This window comes from Talpa europaea, assembly GCF_964194135.1.
Source record: "Talpa europaea genome assembly, chromosome: 1".
In the NCBI taxonomy this organism is placed as follows: Eukaryota; Metazoa; Chordata; class Mammalia; order Eulipotyphla; family Talpidae; genus Talpa; species Talpa europaea.
In genome coordinates, this window is record NC_140073.1 from 41,934,862 (window position 1) to 41,947,372 (window position 12,511).

Genomic DNA, 12,511 nt, shown 5'->3' on the forward strand with positions numbered 1-12,511 from the left:
TTGTCAGAACTCATCAAATGATGCACCTGAAATCATGTACATTTCATAAAAGTCATGTTTCCATAAAGCTGGCAATGAGAGTGGGAATGTGATGTGACTCTACTCTGTGACTATGCTCAGCTTCCAGCCTGTCCCATTCATTAACTTGCAGTCAATTAATCATTGGCCTTAGAGGTAGGATTGAGGGGAGAAGAGCGAAGAACTTTACTTCTTTCAGGGAGAGAGTGAGAGTTACCAGCTTACTCAGACACAACCAAGTGCCAAGACATCAGATACACAAAATTCCACTAGAGCCTTGCTTGTGTTGGAAGAAGACCCAGGGAGACAGGAACGGGGAGGACAGAGTGACACTGTCACGTGGACACATGCCCATCCTCATGTTTCCTCTTCGTGCCCCACAGACCCCGAGAAGAGCAGTCAGCCGGTGCTAGAGACCCTGCGCCAGGCCTTAGATGGCACCGTGTATGCCCACGGCACCTTGGAGCTGCAGACACTGCACCCTGCGGTCAACTTCCTTGCCACCATCACGGTGCCTGGCTTCTGTGAGCGCCCCCTGTGCCCACGCCTCTCTAGACTCTTCACTGTGCTGGCTCTGGACAACGTGACCCAGGCCACCATGCTGAGCAGGCATGTGCCCAGCATCCAGGCCTGGCTTGAGCGCTTCCCCTCTGTGGAACTGGAGGGGATTCTAGCAAGATCCCTGGTCAGGGCCTCCATGGAGGCCTGGGAGGCTGTGGGCAGCTGCTTCCTACCTTCTCCCTCCCACCCACACTACCGCTTCTCCCCACACTCTGTGAGCCAAATCCTGGGCAGCCTGCAGGTGCTGCCCACCAGAACGGGCCCCCGCGGCTTTGCAGACACTGTGCGCCACCAGGAGCACTTGCGTCGCGTGTCAGGCTTGCACGGCTCCCGCCTGACAGTCATGATGACCATGCGCAACATGGTGCGGCTTTGGTTGCATGAGGCACAAAGGACCTTTTGTGACAGGCTGGACAGTCCTGAGGAACGCTCCTCCTGTGCCAAGATGCTCCTAGAAATAGCCCAGAGTGTCTTCTGCTGTGGGCCAGCACCCCGGCACCTGGGCAAAGACTTGGAGGTGGGGAAAGTGGAGGAAGAGAAGGTGCTGGTAGTGGAATCGGAAGAGGAGCTGGCCCAATGGTCGGACTTCAGCGACGGTGGCAGTGAGACCGAGGAGGAGGAGGACCCCTATGGCCTACAGGTGACCACAGGCTTCTATGCCAGTGATTCAGGTCTGACGCTCTCTGCAAAGCCATCAAAGAGGGAGGCCACGGAGACCATGAATCAGCAGACAAAGAAGGAGGAAAGCATCCATGCCTCCAGCTATAGGTCCCAGCTACAGAAACCTGAGACTTGGTGGCAGAAGACACCCCGGCTGGACCTGATCTCACCCCTGTTGCTACCAGTATTAATACTCTATCCCCAGGAAAAGCCCTCAGACTTGATTTTCAGTCAGGACCTTACTCTAGGACCCCACTCTGAGAACCCCAATTTATATGTTGAACGACAGTGGGAGACCCTGAAAGAGCAACTGGCCACCTCAGCTGCTCAGCTGAAGCTGAGCCCCCACCTTGCCCAGTGCCACTCCATGGTCCAGCACGTGGCCCGCCTGGTCCGGGTGCTGGGCAGACCCCGGCAGCATGGCCTTCTGCTCTCAGGGGCTCCTGGTACTGGGCGCCATACTGCTGTCAGTCTGGCAGCTGGCATTTGTCAGGCCAACCTCTTCCGTCTGCCATCGGGGTCAGAGGAGGCCATTCTCCAGTGTCTGCGTGATGCCAGCTGGCATGCTGGCATATTAGGCCAGCCAGTGGCCCTGCTGGTGGCCAGGGGCGTGGATCTTATTACCCTTCATCGCCTGCTGGCCCTGGTAACCTCAGGCAGTTTCCCTGACCAGTACTCAGAGGCAGATCTAGACAACATCGAAGAACATGTCCCTAGAGACAGCCTTAGCATCAAGCAGATCAGGAAAGAAATGCTGTTGCAGAGGTGAGGCCAAGAACCCTGTAGGGGGGCTGTTGTGGGCAAAAGACCAAAAAAAAAAAATTCTGGGGGTCACTGTGAAGACTCAGAAGACTAGGGCTAAAGGGTCAAGGTTGGGACTAGGGCCTGGAAAGGGAACCGGGGTGGGGCCGGGGAGGATAGTTTCTGAGCGGATGGCCCACAGGTTCTACCAGCAAGTGTGTAGCCACCTGCACCTTTTCATCCTGCTGGAAGATGACCAGATCCACAGGAAACTGCCCTCCACCCTTTTCCTGAGGCTCCTTGAAGTGGCTGTCGCCAGCATTGACCGCTACGAACCTTGGGACCAAGCCACCCTAGTCAGCGTGGCCCAGCACTACCTGGAGAGTGTCAGAAGTCCACCCCTTAAAGACGGTGAGCCCTCTTTACCTTTTCTGCTCTTTCCCTGAGCAGAAGAGAGTCTCCTCCCCTCCCCTTCCTTACCCTTCCCTCCCCTCCTGTCCCTCCTCTGTTCCCTTCAAGCTTACAAGCTGAGACCAAAGCCATGCCCGTTGCAGATTACATGATATGCCCAGACCTCCGGGCCTCAGTTCCCCGTGTGGCCAAAGTCATGGCTCTCATCCACCTCTCGGCTGCCAGCTACCATGGACACCTGTGCCCTGAATTGCCACTCGTCACCCCCAAGACTTTCCTAGACTTCCTGGGCACCTTCATACTGCAGCGGCAGCAGATGACACTGAAAATTAAGAACAAGGCTCACCTGTGAGTGGCCCCATCCCCAGCACTCTAACTCCTCCTGCTCCCTCAGAGCCACTCATTGGCACCTTTGTATCTCCAGAATCCAGAATGCCCTGTGGAGTCTGAAAATGATGATTGAGAAGCACAATACCTATACCAACCTGCTCTTCAACTTGGAACAGCAGCTGAAAGGTTCTCGCAAGGTAAAGGGGAGAAAATTAGGAGGCAGACACAGCAGGGTCAAAGCAGGCACCCAAAAGGGACTTTGGAGGAACTAACCGACTGAACCTGAGTTCTTGTCTCCTGAGAGTCTCCTTTCCCAAAGGCAGCTCTCTGATCCTTTAGAGCTCAGGCTCAAAGTTCCCCATGGTGCAGCCCGGACCTGGCTGATTCTTCTAAACACATGAAACCTAAATGTCTTCTTCTGGTTGTCCTGAGTATCCTGATTGTGTGAAGCTCAGATGCCCCCCGCCTCAAGATATCTATGGATTTCCACTGGAGACAGAGCAGTGGTGACATTCTCATGGTCGCCTCTCTCTTACCCTCTCCTGAAGTCACTGTCACTTCTAGTTGGCACGCCTCTGCAGCGATTGTCTCTTCCACGCCTCTGTTCTTATGTCTGTTCCTTCCACAGAAGTACCAAGGATGCAAGGTGGTTTTGTACGTGGGGAACTGTGGATAGGTAACAGCAGCAGGGACAGTTTCCTTTCAAGCACAGAGCCAGAAATAGATTCAAATGATAGACCAGACATCAATGTTTTGGATTTCCTCTGTCATGTGCCTCTAAAGGGGATTGCCCCATGACTAGCTTTTCTCAGCTCATCTCCCCAGTACCTGCTCCCCAATGTTTTTCAGCAACTCCACTCTTCCTTTAGAGCTTTCCAAATGCAGTTCTCATGTAAAAGGAGATATTTTTCTAGTTCATACTCTGAATCCTGCTGCTTTCCTATTTCCTATTCAAGCAGTCTTCTCGCTTGAATACATATGCCTCTCAGGTCTAGCTAAAACTGCTAGGGGAGGGACCACCGTACCTTCTATAACCAAATACCCTCAGGTAAAGGTGATTTTCCAAAAGAGAATTTTTTTGGTCTTTTGTTTTTATTTTTTTAATTTTTAATTTTTTTTTTTTTAAAGATTTATTTATTTATTTATTTATTTATACAAGCACTGGGTACAGTCAGAAGCATGGGAGGGTGAGAGAATTCACCAGAGCCAGAGCGGGAGCAGAGCAGGCAGAAGGACCGAAGTACACTGCTGAGGGGAGCAGCGGGCGGCAGGAGAGGTCTGCGCGCCTTGTGGGACCCTCCTCTGGTGGCCGGGGAGCAGCCGGGGATCGAACCGGCACTGCAGAAGCTGCTGGCAGCTTCGCAACCCAACGCTCAACCACTGCGCCACCAGGGAGGCCCTGGTCTTTTGTTTTTAATAAGAGAAATCCTGATATAACTTGATTTTTTCTTTTCCTTCCTGCTATACGCAACTTTGATGAATGGTCAAGGATAACTACAGAGAAGTGAACAAGTGATTCACTCACAGGCAGATAATCTGACTGACTTCCTACTGTGCTTCCAGGCCTTACCGCTCCATAGCCTAGCCTGGGTGCCCTGAGGACTGCCAGCCAGTGCCCCACAACTCTAGGGGCACACTTGGCACACTCACATTGTCTCCCCATTCACGGCTTTCATTGCCTTCTGGGGAAGGTGCTCCCTAGGGTTCTCATGCACTTGTGCCCTCCTGCCACCCGCCACACAGATTCACCAGCTTAGATTATACCACATGAGTCCACTGAGATGCCAACAGAAAAGTTCACATACAGGAGTTCTCTTTCCCATGTTTTGAAAATTCTTGTTTCCAGTCCTTGGTCTTACCTTTTCCCAAGGCAATTAATATCAGGAATTGTTGATCTGTGTCAGGGGTACTATTATTCTTTGATCCCTGGGTCAGTTATATCAGAGCATAACATCAGCTCAAAATCTGGATTAGAGGTGTTCACAGTCTCAGATGTCCATAGTGTTCAGTGTCAAATCCCTCGGCCATTTACTCAATCACCATAATCATCATCTAGCTATCTAGAATCCTTTCCACAGTTTTCTAATGTGTCTATCTTTAGTCCCATTTTAAATACAGAGATCTAGAGGGCTTCAGGAAATTCCCCTAACCTTGCAAGTTTATGATAAGAATCAAGTGAGATCTTGATGGGAAGCATTTAAAAGTGCTGTCACATATAAATGTTATGTGCTAATTATGTCAGATTAGATTGCCTCCTTATAAGAAACATATAAAGCTCTCTCCTTGCTTCATGGTGCCTAGTTTATTGGAAGATACAGACTCATGCAGGCAATTACAAAGTAATGTGTTATGACAGAGAAAGTCCAGGGCGCTTTGAAGTATCGAGGCTTTCTAGAAAAAAAACCTCGTGTGTCAGTATGTAGTCCAGAGCTATGTATAGAACATGGTAGGCATTCAAAAACATTCCTTTAAATATGTGAACAAATGAATGAACTACATCAAAATTGATACCTGAAGGTTAGGTGAGAGTTGGCATAAAAGGGGTTGGAGAGGAGGAATGCACAAGCTGAAGTAAAGCATGTGCAAAGGCCCAGAGGCCAGAGAATGTGTCTGCATTGGAAGGACTACAAGTCAAGAGTGGCTATAGAGTACTAGGAGAGAAAAAAGAGATGAGGTTGGGGGCCTCCCCAGTGGCGCAGCAGTTGAGCGCTGGGTTGCGAAGCTGCCCGCAGCCTCTGCAGTGCCGGTTCGATCCCCGGCTGCTCCCCAGCCACCGGAGGAGGGTCCCACATGGCGCGCAGACCCCTCCTGCCGCCCGCTGCTCCCCTCAGCAGTGTATTTCGTCAGTCTGCCTTTTCTGCTCCCCACTCTGGCTCTGGTGAATTCCCTCACTCTCACGCGCTTCTAACTGTACCCAGTGCTTGTATAAATAAATAAATAAATCTTAAAAAAAAAAAAGAAGAGGTTGGAATGATGATAGGGACCTGGCTATGGAGGCTTCGTAAGCCAAATGAAAGAGTGGCAAATGTTAAGCAATATGATGATATTTTATTTAAAAAAAAAAAAACTGATCAGGCTGCAGCATAGACGGGGAGTAAAAGCAGCAGTCAAGATGCCAGTGAGGAAGACAGTGCAGGAGGTCAAGGTGCGAGCACGGGCATGCGTGATGAGTGCTGGAGGCAGGAGCGATAGACATGAGAGACATTCTGGAGGTAGAACTGAATGGCTTGAAGATGAGTTGGATTTGGAGGAATAGAAGAAATGGAGTCAGGGTAACAAATAGGTTCCTTCCTTGGGATACTTGGGTATATTTTGCCACAGTTCTATGAGAAATAGAATGCTCCAGGGGACACGTTTCCAAGAGATCTAAGGCGGCATGGCCGATATGTTTATTCTTGGAGATGTGGGGCCCAGGGTGCCTGTGAGAAAGCAAAGGGGAGATTTCCACTAAGCAGATGGACACATGGGTGTGGGCACTGAGAAAGAATCTGGCTAGAGGTAGAAATGTGGGAGGAGGTAGAATATAGGTGATGATCAAAGACGTGAGGTTAGGAAGGGTGCATCAGAGTGTCTGTCAGGTGAGAAGAGATGGGGGCCCTGGCAAAACTGAGAAAGAACAACCAGAGCATTTGGAGGAGCCAAAAGCGAGGATGGCATCAGGGAAGTCAAGACAGCGGGAACTGTCTCCTGTGACAAATGCCACCAGTGGGTCAGGTGAGAGAAAGACTCTCATCTAATGGTTAAGCACGTAGGCTTTGATTCCAGATTCCCTGGCCCTGTCGAGTGGGTCAGAAGAATCAGCCACCCATTCGGGGCTGCACTACCAGATGCACAACTCACAGATCAATAAGTGACGGTCTGTATCTGTGGCCTCTTTGGAGTTCAGCATGGCCACCCTCACCAAGTGAAAGAGTAGGCTGGAGTCCCAAGCCCATGGAGTGTTCCCTTGGGGTCTTCCCACCTGGCCAGGGGTCTGGCGCTACAGAGCCTGCATCTCTGTGCACAGAGCCTCACCACATTGCATCATCAACTAGAGCAAGACAGGCTTCTGTACCAACGGCTGCTGGTGGAGAGCCAGCAGCAGGAAAACCTCGTTAAGAACCTGACCAGGCACCGAGATGCCCTGCGGGCTCAGCAAGCGGCTTTCCTGGAGCAGGTGGGTCGTCTCGCTGCCCACCGACAGTGCTCCTCTCTTGGGAGGGGACACCCTCAAAGGATACCCAGAGAAGAGGATATGGTGGGGTGACTTGCCATGGAGTGTCCTGGGGGGGGGGGCATAGGGAACAGGATGGATTGGGGAAAGGTTTCTTGTGGGGACTCTTAGGAGGTGAGCCTTCCTGGCAAAACCCTGGAGAGAAATAAGTTTGGAGCTCAGACCAAGAGTGCCTCTCTTGACCTTGACCATCTAGATGGGCACAGCATTTCAGGGGCCCCTGAGCCAGCTGCGGGTGGCTGACTTTGAGGAGATACGGAGCTATCGAGCACCCCCAGAACCCGTGGTCCGGGTGACTGACGCACTGTGCGAACTGTTCCACTGTAAAACAGGCTGGACCAGTGCCAAGCAGCTGTTATGCTCTGAAGACTTTTACCAGGTAGGCAGAGTGGGGCGCAGTAGAGGAGCAGAGGGGAGACTTGGTAGTGTTAGACTCTTGGGGCAAGGCTCAAGCGCTCACGTCTTCCCCACCTCTGTTAATACTGTCTCCCAGGAGCTGGTGTTCTTCCCCAAGGAGAAGGTGACGGACTCGGAGCTGATAAAGCTAAAGCTAGCCCTGAACGCTCCAGGTATGAGCGAGGCAGCTCTGCAGGCAGTGAGTTTACCTGTAGCAAGCCTAGCAGCCTGGCTCTGGGCCATCGTGCGCTACAGTCTAGCACGGCGCCGAGGGCTGCCCACGGGTCTGCTGCTGCAGCAGGTTGAAGTGACACTAGCTAAGGAGCAGGCCCGCCTGGGCCACTACCAGTTTCAAGGCCAGCAGATCCTCGAGCACACTTTGGCCCTGACCAAGAAGATGCAGTCCACTCAGGCTTCTCACAGACACATGGCAGAGGATCTCAGCTGGGCTCAGTGTAGCCAGTATCACAAGTGGCCCATAAAGGCTGCACTGCTGACGCCCATGTACTCCTGGACCACAGACCTCCAGGTAACAGCCCCTCCCAAGTTCACTTCTGCACCACTGCTCTTCTCCTATGCTCCGCCGGGGCCCTCCCTCCTCCCTCCGTCCTACTCCATGCCTTTGTCAGGCTTCTCTCCATACCCTGCTTTGCCCCCTCTGCCAAACCCTCTGCCTACACCCTCTGGTCTTCCCTTCACACCAGAAGTTGCAGGGGTACTCCGTGACCATCTTGGGAGATGCCCTCCTGTGTTCAGCTGCCATCGTCTACCTGGGCCAGTTCCCTGCACTGCGGCGCCAGCAGATGATGGACAAGTGGCTGGCCCTGTGCAAGGGCTTTCAGGAGCCCCTGGCCCCAGATGACATGGCACAGGCCCGGAAGCAACAGAAATTTGGCAGCTCTGTGCCTCCCCCAGTCCCCCTGCTGTCTACACACGCTCCCTTCAACCTCCTGTTCTTGCTGAGCTCAAAGTCAGAGCAGTTCCAGTGGGACCGAGACCTGAAGCCCCAGGCCAAGTCAGCCCGTCTCGCAGGCCTGTTTCTGCGAAGTCGCACCCACTACCACAGTTGCCGTTGGCCTCTGCTGCTTGACCCCAGCAACCAAGCCCTCATCTGGCTGGACCCACTGCCTCTGGAAGAGACTAAGTCCTCGGGCCCTGATAGCTCAAAAGGCAGAGGTAAGGCCAGGGACAGACAGTGCTGCTCATGTTTCTGAACTGCCCAACACTCTCAGTTACATGTGATCTCCCCTTTCAGAATGAAGACACCAGATTATTCCAGGTTCCTCCAGTCTAAGTGATAGTGATTGGTTACTTCTGTCAACATTTTTTTTGACTCATATTACAATGATCTCAAGCCACATGGCTGACCAGTCCATGATCTTTCATGCCCTGGTCTGGTCAGTGTGACTGGAGACTTGGTCTACAGATCAGAGCTTTACTAGCCAAATTTATCCATGTTCAGGAATTCTGGGGTAATATTTCGAGTGGCTCAGCAGGGCTCAGGGACCCACGTGGGTGGGATGTCAGAAAGGGCATTTCGTAGGGAAGCAAAGGTGTTTATTTCTCAGAAGATGAGGTTGGGGGTTGCCCTGGTGTGAATAATAAACTTCTACAGTGGACAGTGCATAAGTAAGTAGGCAGCAACATGGGCTTTTATTGTGTGTGTTTTTATTATTATTTTAAAATTTTTATTGAAGTAACATTATTTTACATCCTTGCTAGTGTTTTGACAATATAGGACTTGCCCCCTCAGGTAGCCACCATGACCCTCCCACCACCAAGCACCCAAAGTCTTCCACCACAGTCCATTGTATTCTACCCCCACCCCCCACCCTGTTTTCATGCCTCTTCTTCCCCTACCACACAAAGTTGAAGATCTATGGTCAGTTTTCCAGGGCTGGTTTTAAAGTTTGTCTTTGCCTGACTTTGCTTGGTTTCTCTATAATACACATGTAAGTGACTTATCTTTCACCTTCTGGTTTATTTCACTTAGTAGAAGCCCTTGTAGCTTCATGCATGTTACTGCAAAAGGCACGCGTTTATCTTTTTTGATTGCTGAGGAGTATTCCATGGTGTATATATACCACCTTTTCTTGATCTACTCATCTGATTTTGGTTGTTTCCATAGCTTGGCTATTGTAAATAGTGCTGTTGTAAACATGGGAGTGCTGGTTTCCATTTGGATTAGTTATCTTAGATTTTTGTGGTCGATACCTAGGAGTGGGATCGTATGGCAGATCCATTTTGAGAAACCTCCACACTGCTTTCCATAGGGGCTGGACCAGTCTACATTCCCACCAGCAGGGTAAGAGAGTTCCTTTTTCTCTACACCCTCACCAGCACTTGTTTCTGGTCTTTTTGATATGGGCCGTTCTCACTGGAGTTGTGTTTTTTTTTTTAATTAATATTTTTTTATATAATTCTTACATCATTTTTCATTTTTGCACAATGTATGCATTTTCATTTTGGTTATATTCCCCATACAATTGCACCCCCCCCCCCTTATTTTGACCCTAGCCCTTCCTCTCCCCGCTTTTCCTTCCCCCCCCTGCCACCCTGGTAGTGCGTCTCTGGTTTACAGTTGCTTGTTGATTTTGATTTTTACTTTGTATTAATTAGTCTTTTTCCTGGTCCCTTGTTTAGGTTTTCTAGATTCCTGCTATGAGTGAGACCATCTGGTATTTTTCTTTTTCTTTCTGGCTTATTTCACTGAGCATGATCCCTTCTAGCTCCATCCATGTTGCTGCAAACTGCATGTGTTTATCTTTTTTGAAGGCTGAGTAATATTCCATGGTATATATGTACCACATCTTCTTGATCCAGTCATCTATTTTGGGGCATTTGGGTTGTTTCCATAGCTTAGCTATAGTAAATAGTGCTGCTATAAACATAGGGATGCAGATTTTGATTTGCATTTCAACATAGGCTTATTAATCAGACTATCTGAGTCAAATAGTTGTCCTTTGCTAGCTATGTGGCCTAAAGCAAGATACTTAATTTCTCTAAGTCAATTAATGAGGGTGTTAATTATACCTCTCATTATGTATTGTATTAACTAAGATAATTCATGTAAAGGGAGTTGATACAAAAATGTTAGTCATTATTACAATCATTATTACTACTGCTACCATTATTACAGTCCATCCCTTGGCAACTTTTCCTTGCACCCATATACCATTACAAAATTACAGCTATTACATTTATAACTATAAATGAATCCACCTGTCTCTAATAAAAGACACATAACTATCTAGATGCTGCTTCCAGTTGTGAGTCTAGAATTGGGAGGCTGGAGTAGATATGAATGGTGAATCCTAAATGATATTTATTACTCTTGATCAGATCTAGACATGTTTCTTTTTTTTTTAAGATTTATTTTATCTATACGAGAACTGCGGTACAGGCCAGATGCACGGGAGGGTGAGAGGATTCACCTGAGACAGAGCAGGGAGCAGAACAGGCAGACTGACGAAATACACTGCTGAGGGGAGCAGTGGGTGAGACAGGGGAGGTCTTCTTGCCATGTGGGTTGCTCCGAGGCTGGCGGGGATCAAACCGGCACTGCAGGGAGGCCTTAGACATGTTTCTTATGTGATTCTGCAACCTGAGATTATACTACCTGTGAAATCTCACCCTCCCAATATGCTTGATTTGCAAAGTGAAGCAAATCTGTAACTGCAATAGATTTTCTGTTTAGAAACTGGAAAAGTGTAAGAAACGTGCACTATGTGTTAGTCTCTTGCATGTACAGTATAATAGCAGAGAGAGACAGCAAGGCAAATGATCAGCATCATTGCACTGGCTATGGAGTGAGTTCTTGTATGGCCAGTTGGGTTGCCCTAGATTCTGATAAATGGTATAGTTTTCTTTGCTACTGTCCCCAGGGCTCTCTGTGAAAGGAAAGACAAGAATCTCCTTTTGTAGCTATTCTGCCTTAAACATGCACTTCCTGCTGGAATGGGAATGGAGGCTTTGGATTTGCCTTAAAATTAAACAAAGACAGGGCTTCCCCGGTGGCGCAGCAGTTGAGCGCTGGGTTGCGAAGCTGCCCACAGTCTCTGCAGCGCAGGTTCTATCTCTGGCCGCAGGGCGAGGGTCCCACAACATGGCACTCAGACCTCTCCTGCCACCCGCTGCTCCCCTCAGCAGTGTACTTCGTCACTCTGCCTCTTCTCCTCTCCGCTCTGGCTCTGGTGAATTCTCTCACGCTCCCGTGCCTCTGACTGTACCCAGTGCTTGCATAAATAAATAAATAAATCTTTAAAAAAAAATTAAAGACAGATGACTGCTATTAGATGGGGTATTTTCTGGCTAATCCCCTTATATAATTTTTCCCCTGCAGATTTCATTTTTAAGGACTCTACTAGTTATTAACCAATGCCTTAGGGCAGTTTCATAACTTGAACTTAAACCATTTCTGTCTCTTAACACTGGTTCTGGGAGCTCCATCATTTCCTCCAAGATTCGGTGTAATTGTCATTCATCTAAACCTCAGATGTCACGTCAGAGCTATAGTACAGAAACAGAGTCGTGAACTTAGGTGAATTGTCCATGGAGTGGATTGCTCTTACTGTGGGATGTACCCAAATCAAAGGTGGGGGGGAGATGATTATGTTTGTCAAGCAATAAATAATGCATAGAGAGACTGCTTGTGACCTAGAGGATTAGGCTGCCCCAATTTTCCAGGCTTCTCCAATAGCCTCTAATTTCATATTCCATGCAGGATGGGGTAGCGAGCCATTTTTACAAATCAGTAAGGTACATGAATATCTGATCATCAGTAGTCTGAAAATGCCTGATATGCCAAGAAAGTTATTTTCCTAGAGATTGTTTCTGTCATCTAAGTAGAATGCAGCCAGAATGCTCTAGTATTTTCCACTGAAACCACAAAAATCTGAGGTCACGTGGTCCAGGTACCACGAGATTAAGTCAACCTCTTCCCCACCATATTGCCCGGCCACCTTCCCAGTAAGGAAAAGGAAAATCCTGACTGACCACATCCCCACCCCCAACTCATTATATCAGCTGGGAATGCTCTAAGTTGCCAGTAACAAAAGCCCAGTCTATCTTGACTTAGACAAATAGGGATTTATTTATCTCACATTATAAGAAATACCAACATAAGCAGGTGCAGGGTTTCAGTTGTTGCCTCCAAGCACCAGATTCTTCTCTTTCTGCTCT

The 12,511-nt window shown here is 49.1% G+C and overlaps 1 protein-coding gene across 1 annotated transcript in view; it reads left to right on the forward strand.

Moving 5' to 3' along the window:
- Positions 1–12,511, forward strand: part of DNHD1 (dynein heavy chain domain 1) — a gene marked incomplete at its 5' end in the record, with an annotated part of 53,901 nt that overhangs the window by 33,328 nt on the left and 8,062 nt on the right. Inside the window, 8 exon segments of the mRNA XM_084242802.1 lie at positions 402–2,004; positions 2,183–2,391; positions 2,535–2,739; positions 2,816–2,918; positions 6,728–6,877; positions 7,131–7,313; positions 7,428–7,859; positions 8,035–8,506. Of these exon segments, the coding sequence (XP_084098928.1) occupies positions 402–2,004; positions 2,183–2,391; positions 2,535–2,739; positions 2,816–2,918; positions 6,728–6,877; positions 7,131–7,313; positions 7,428–7,859; positions 8,035–8,506 (3,357 nt within the window).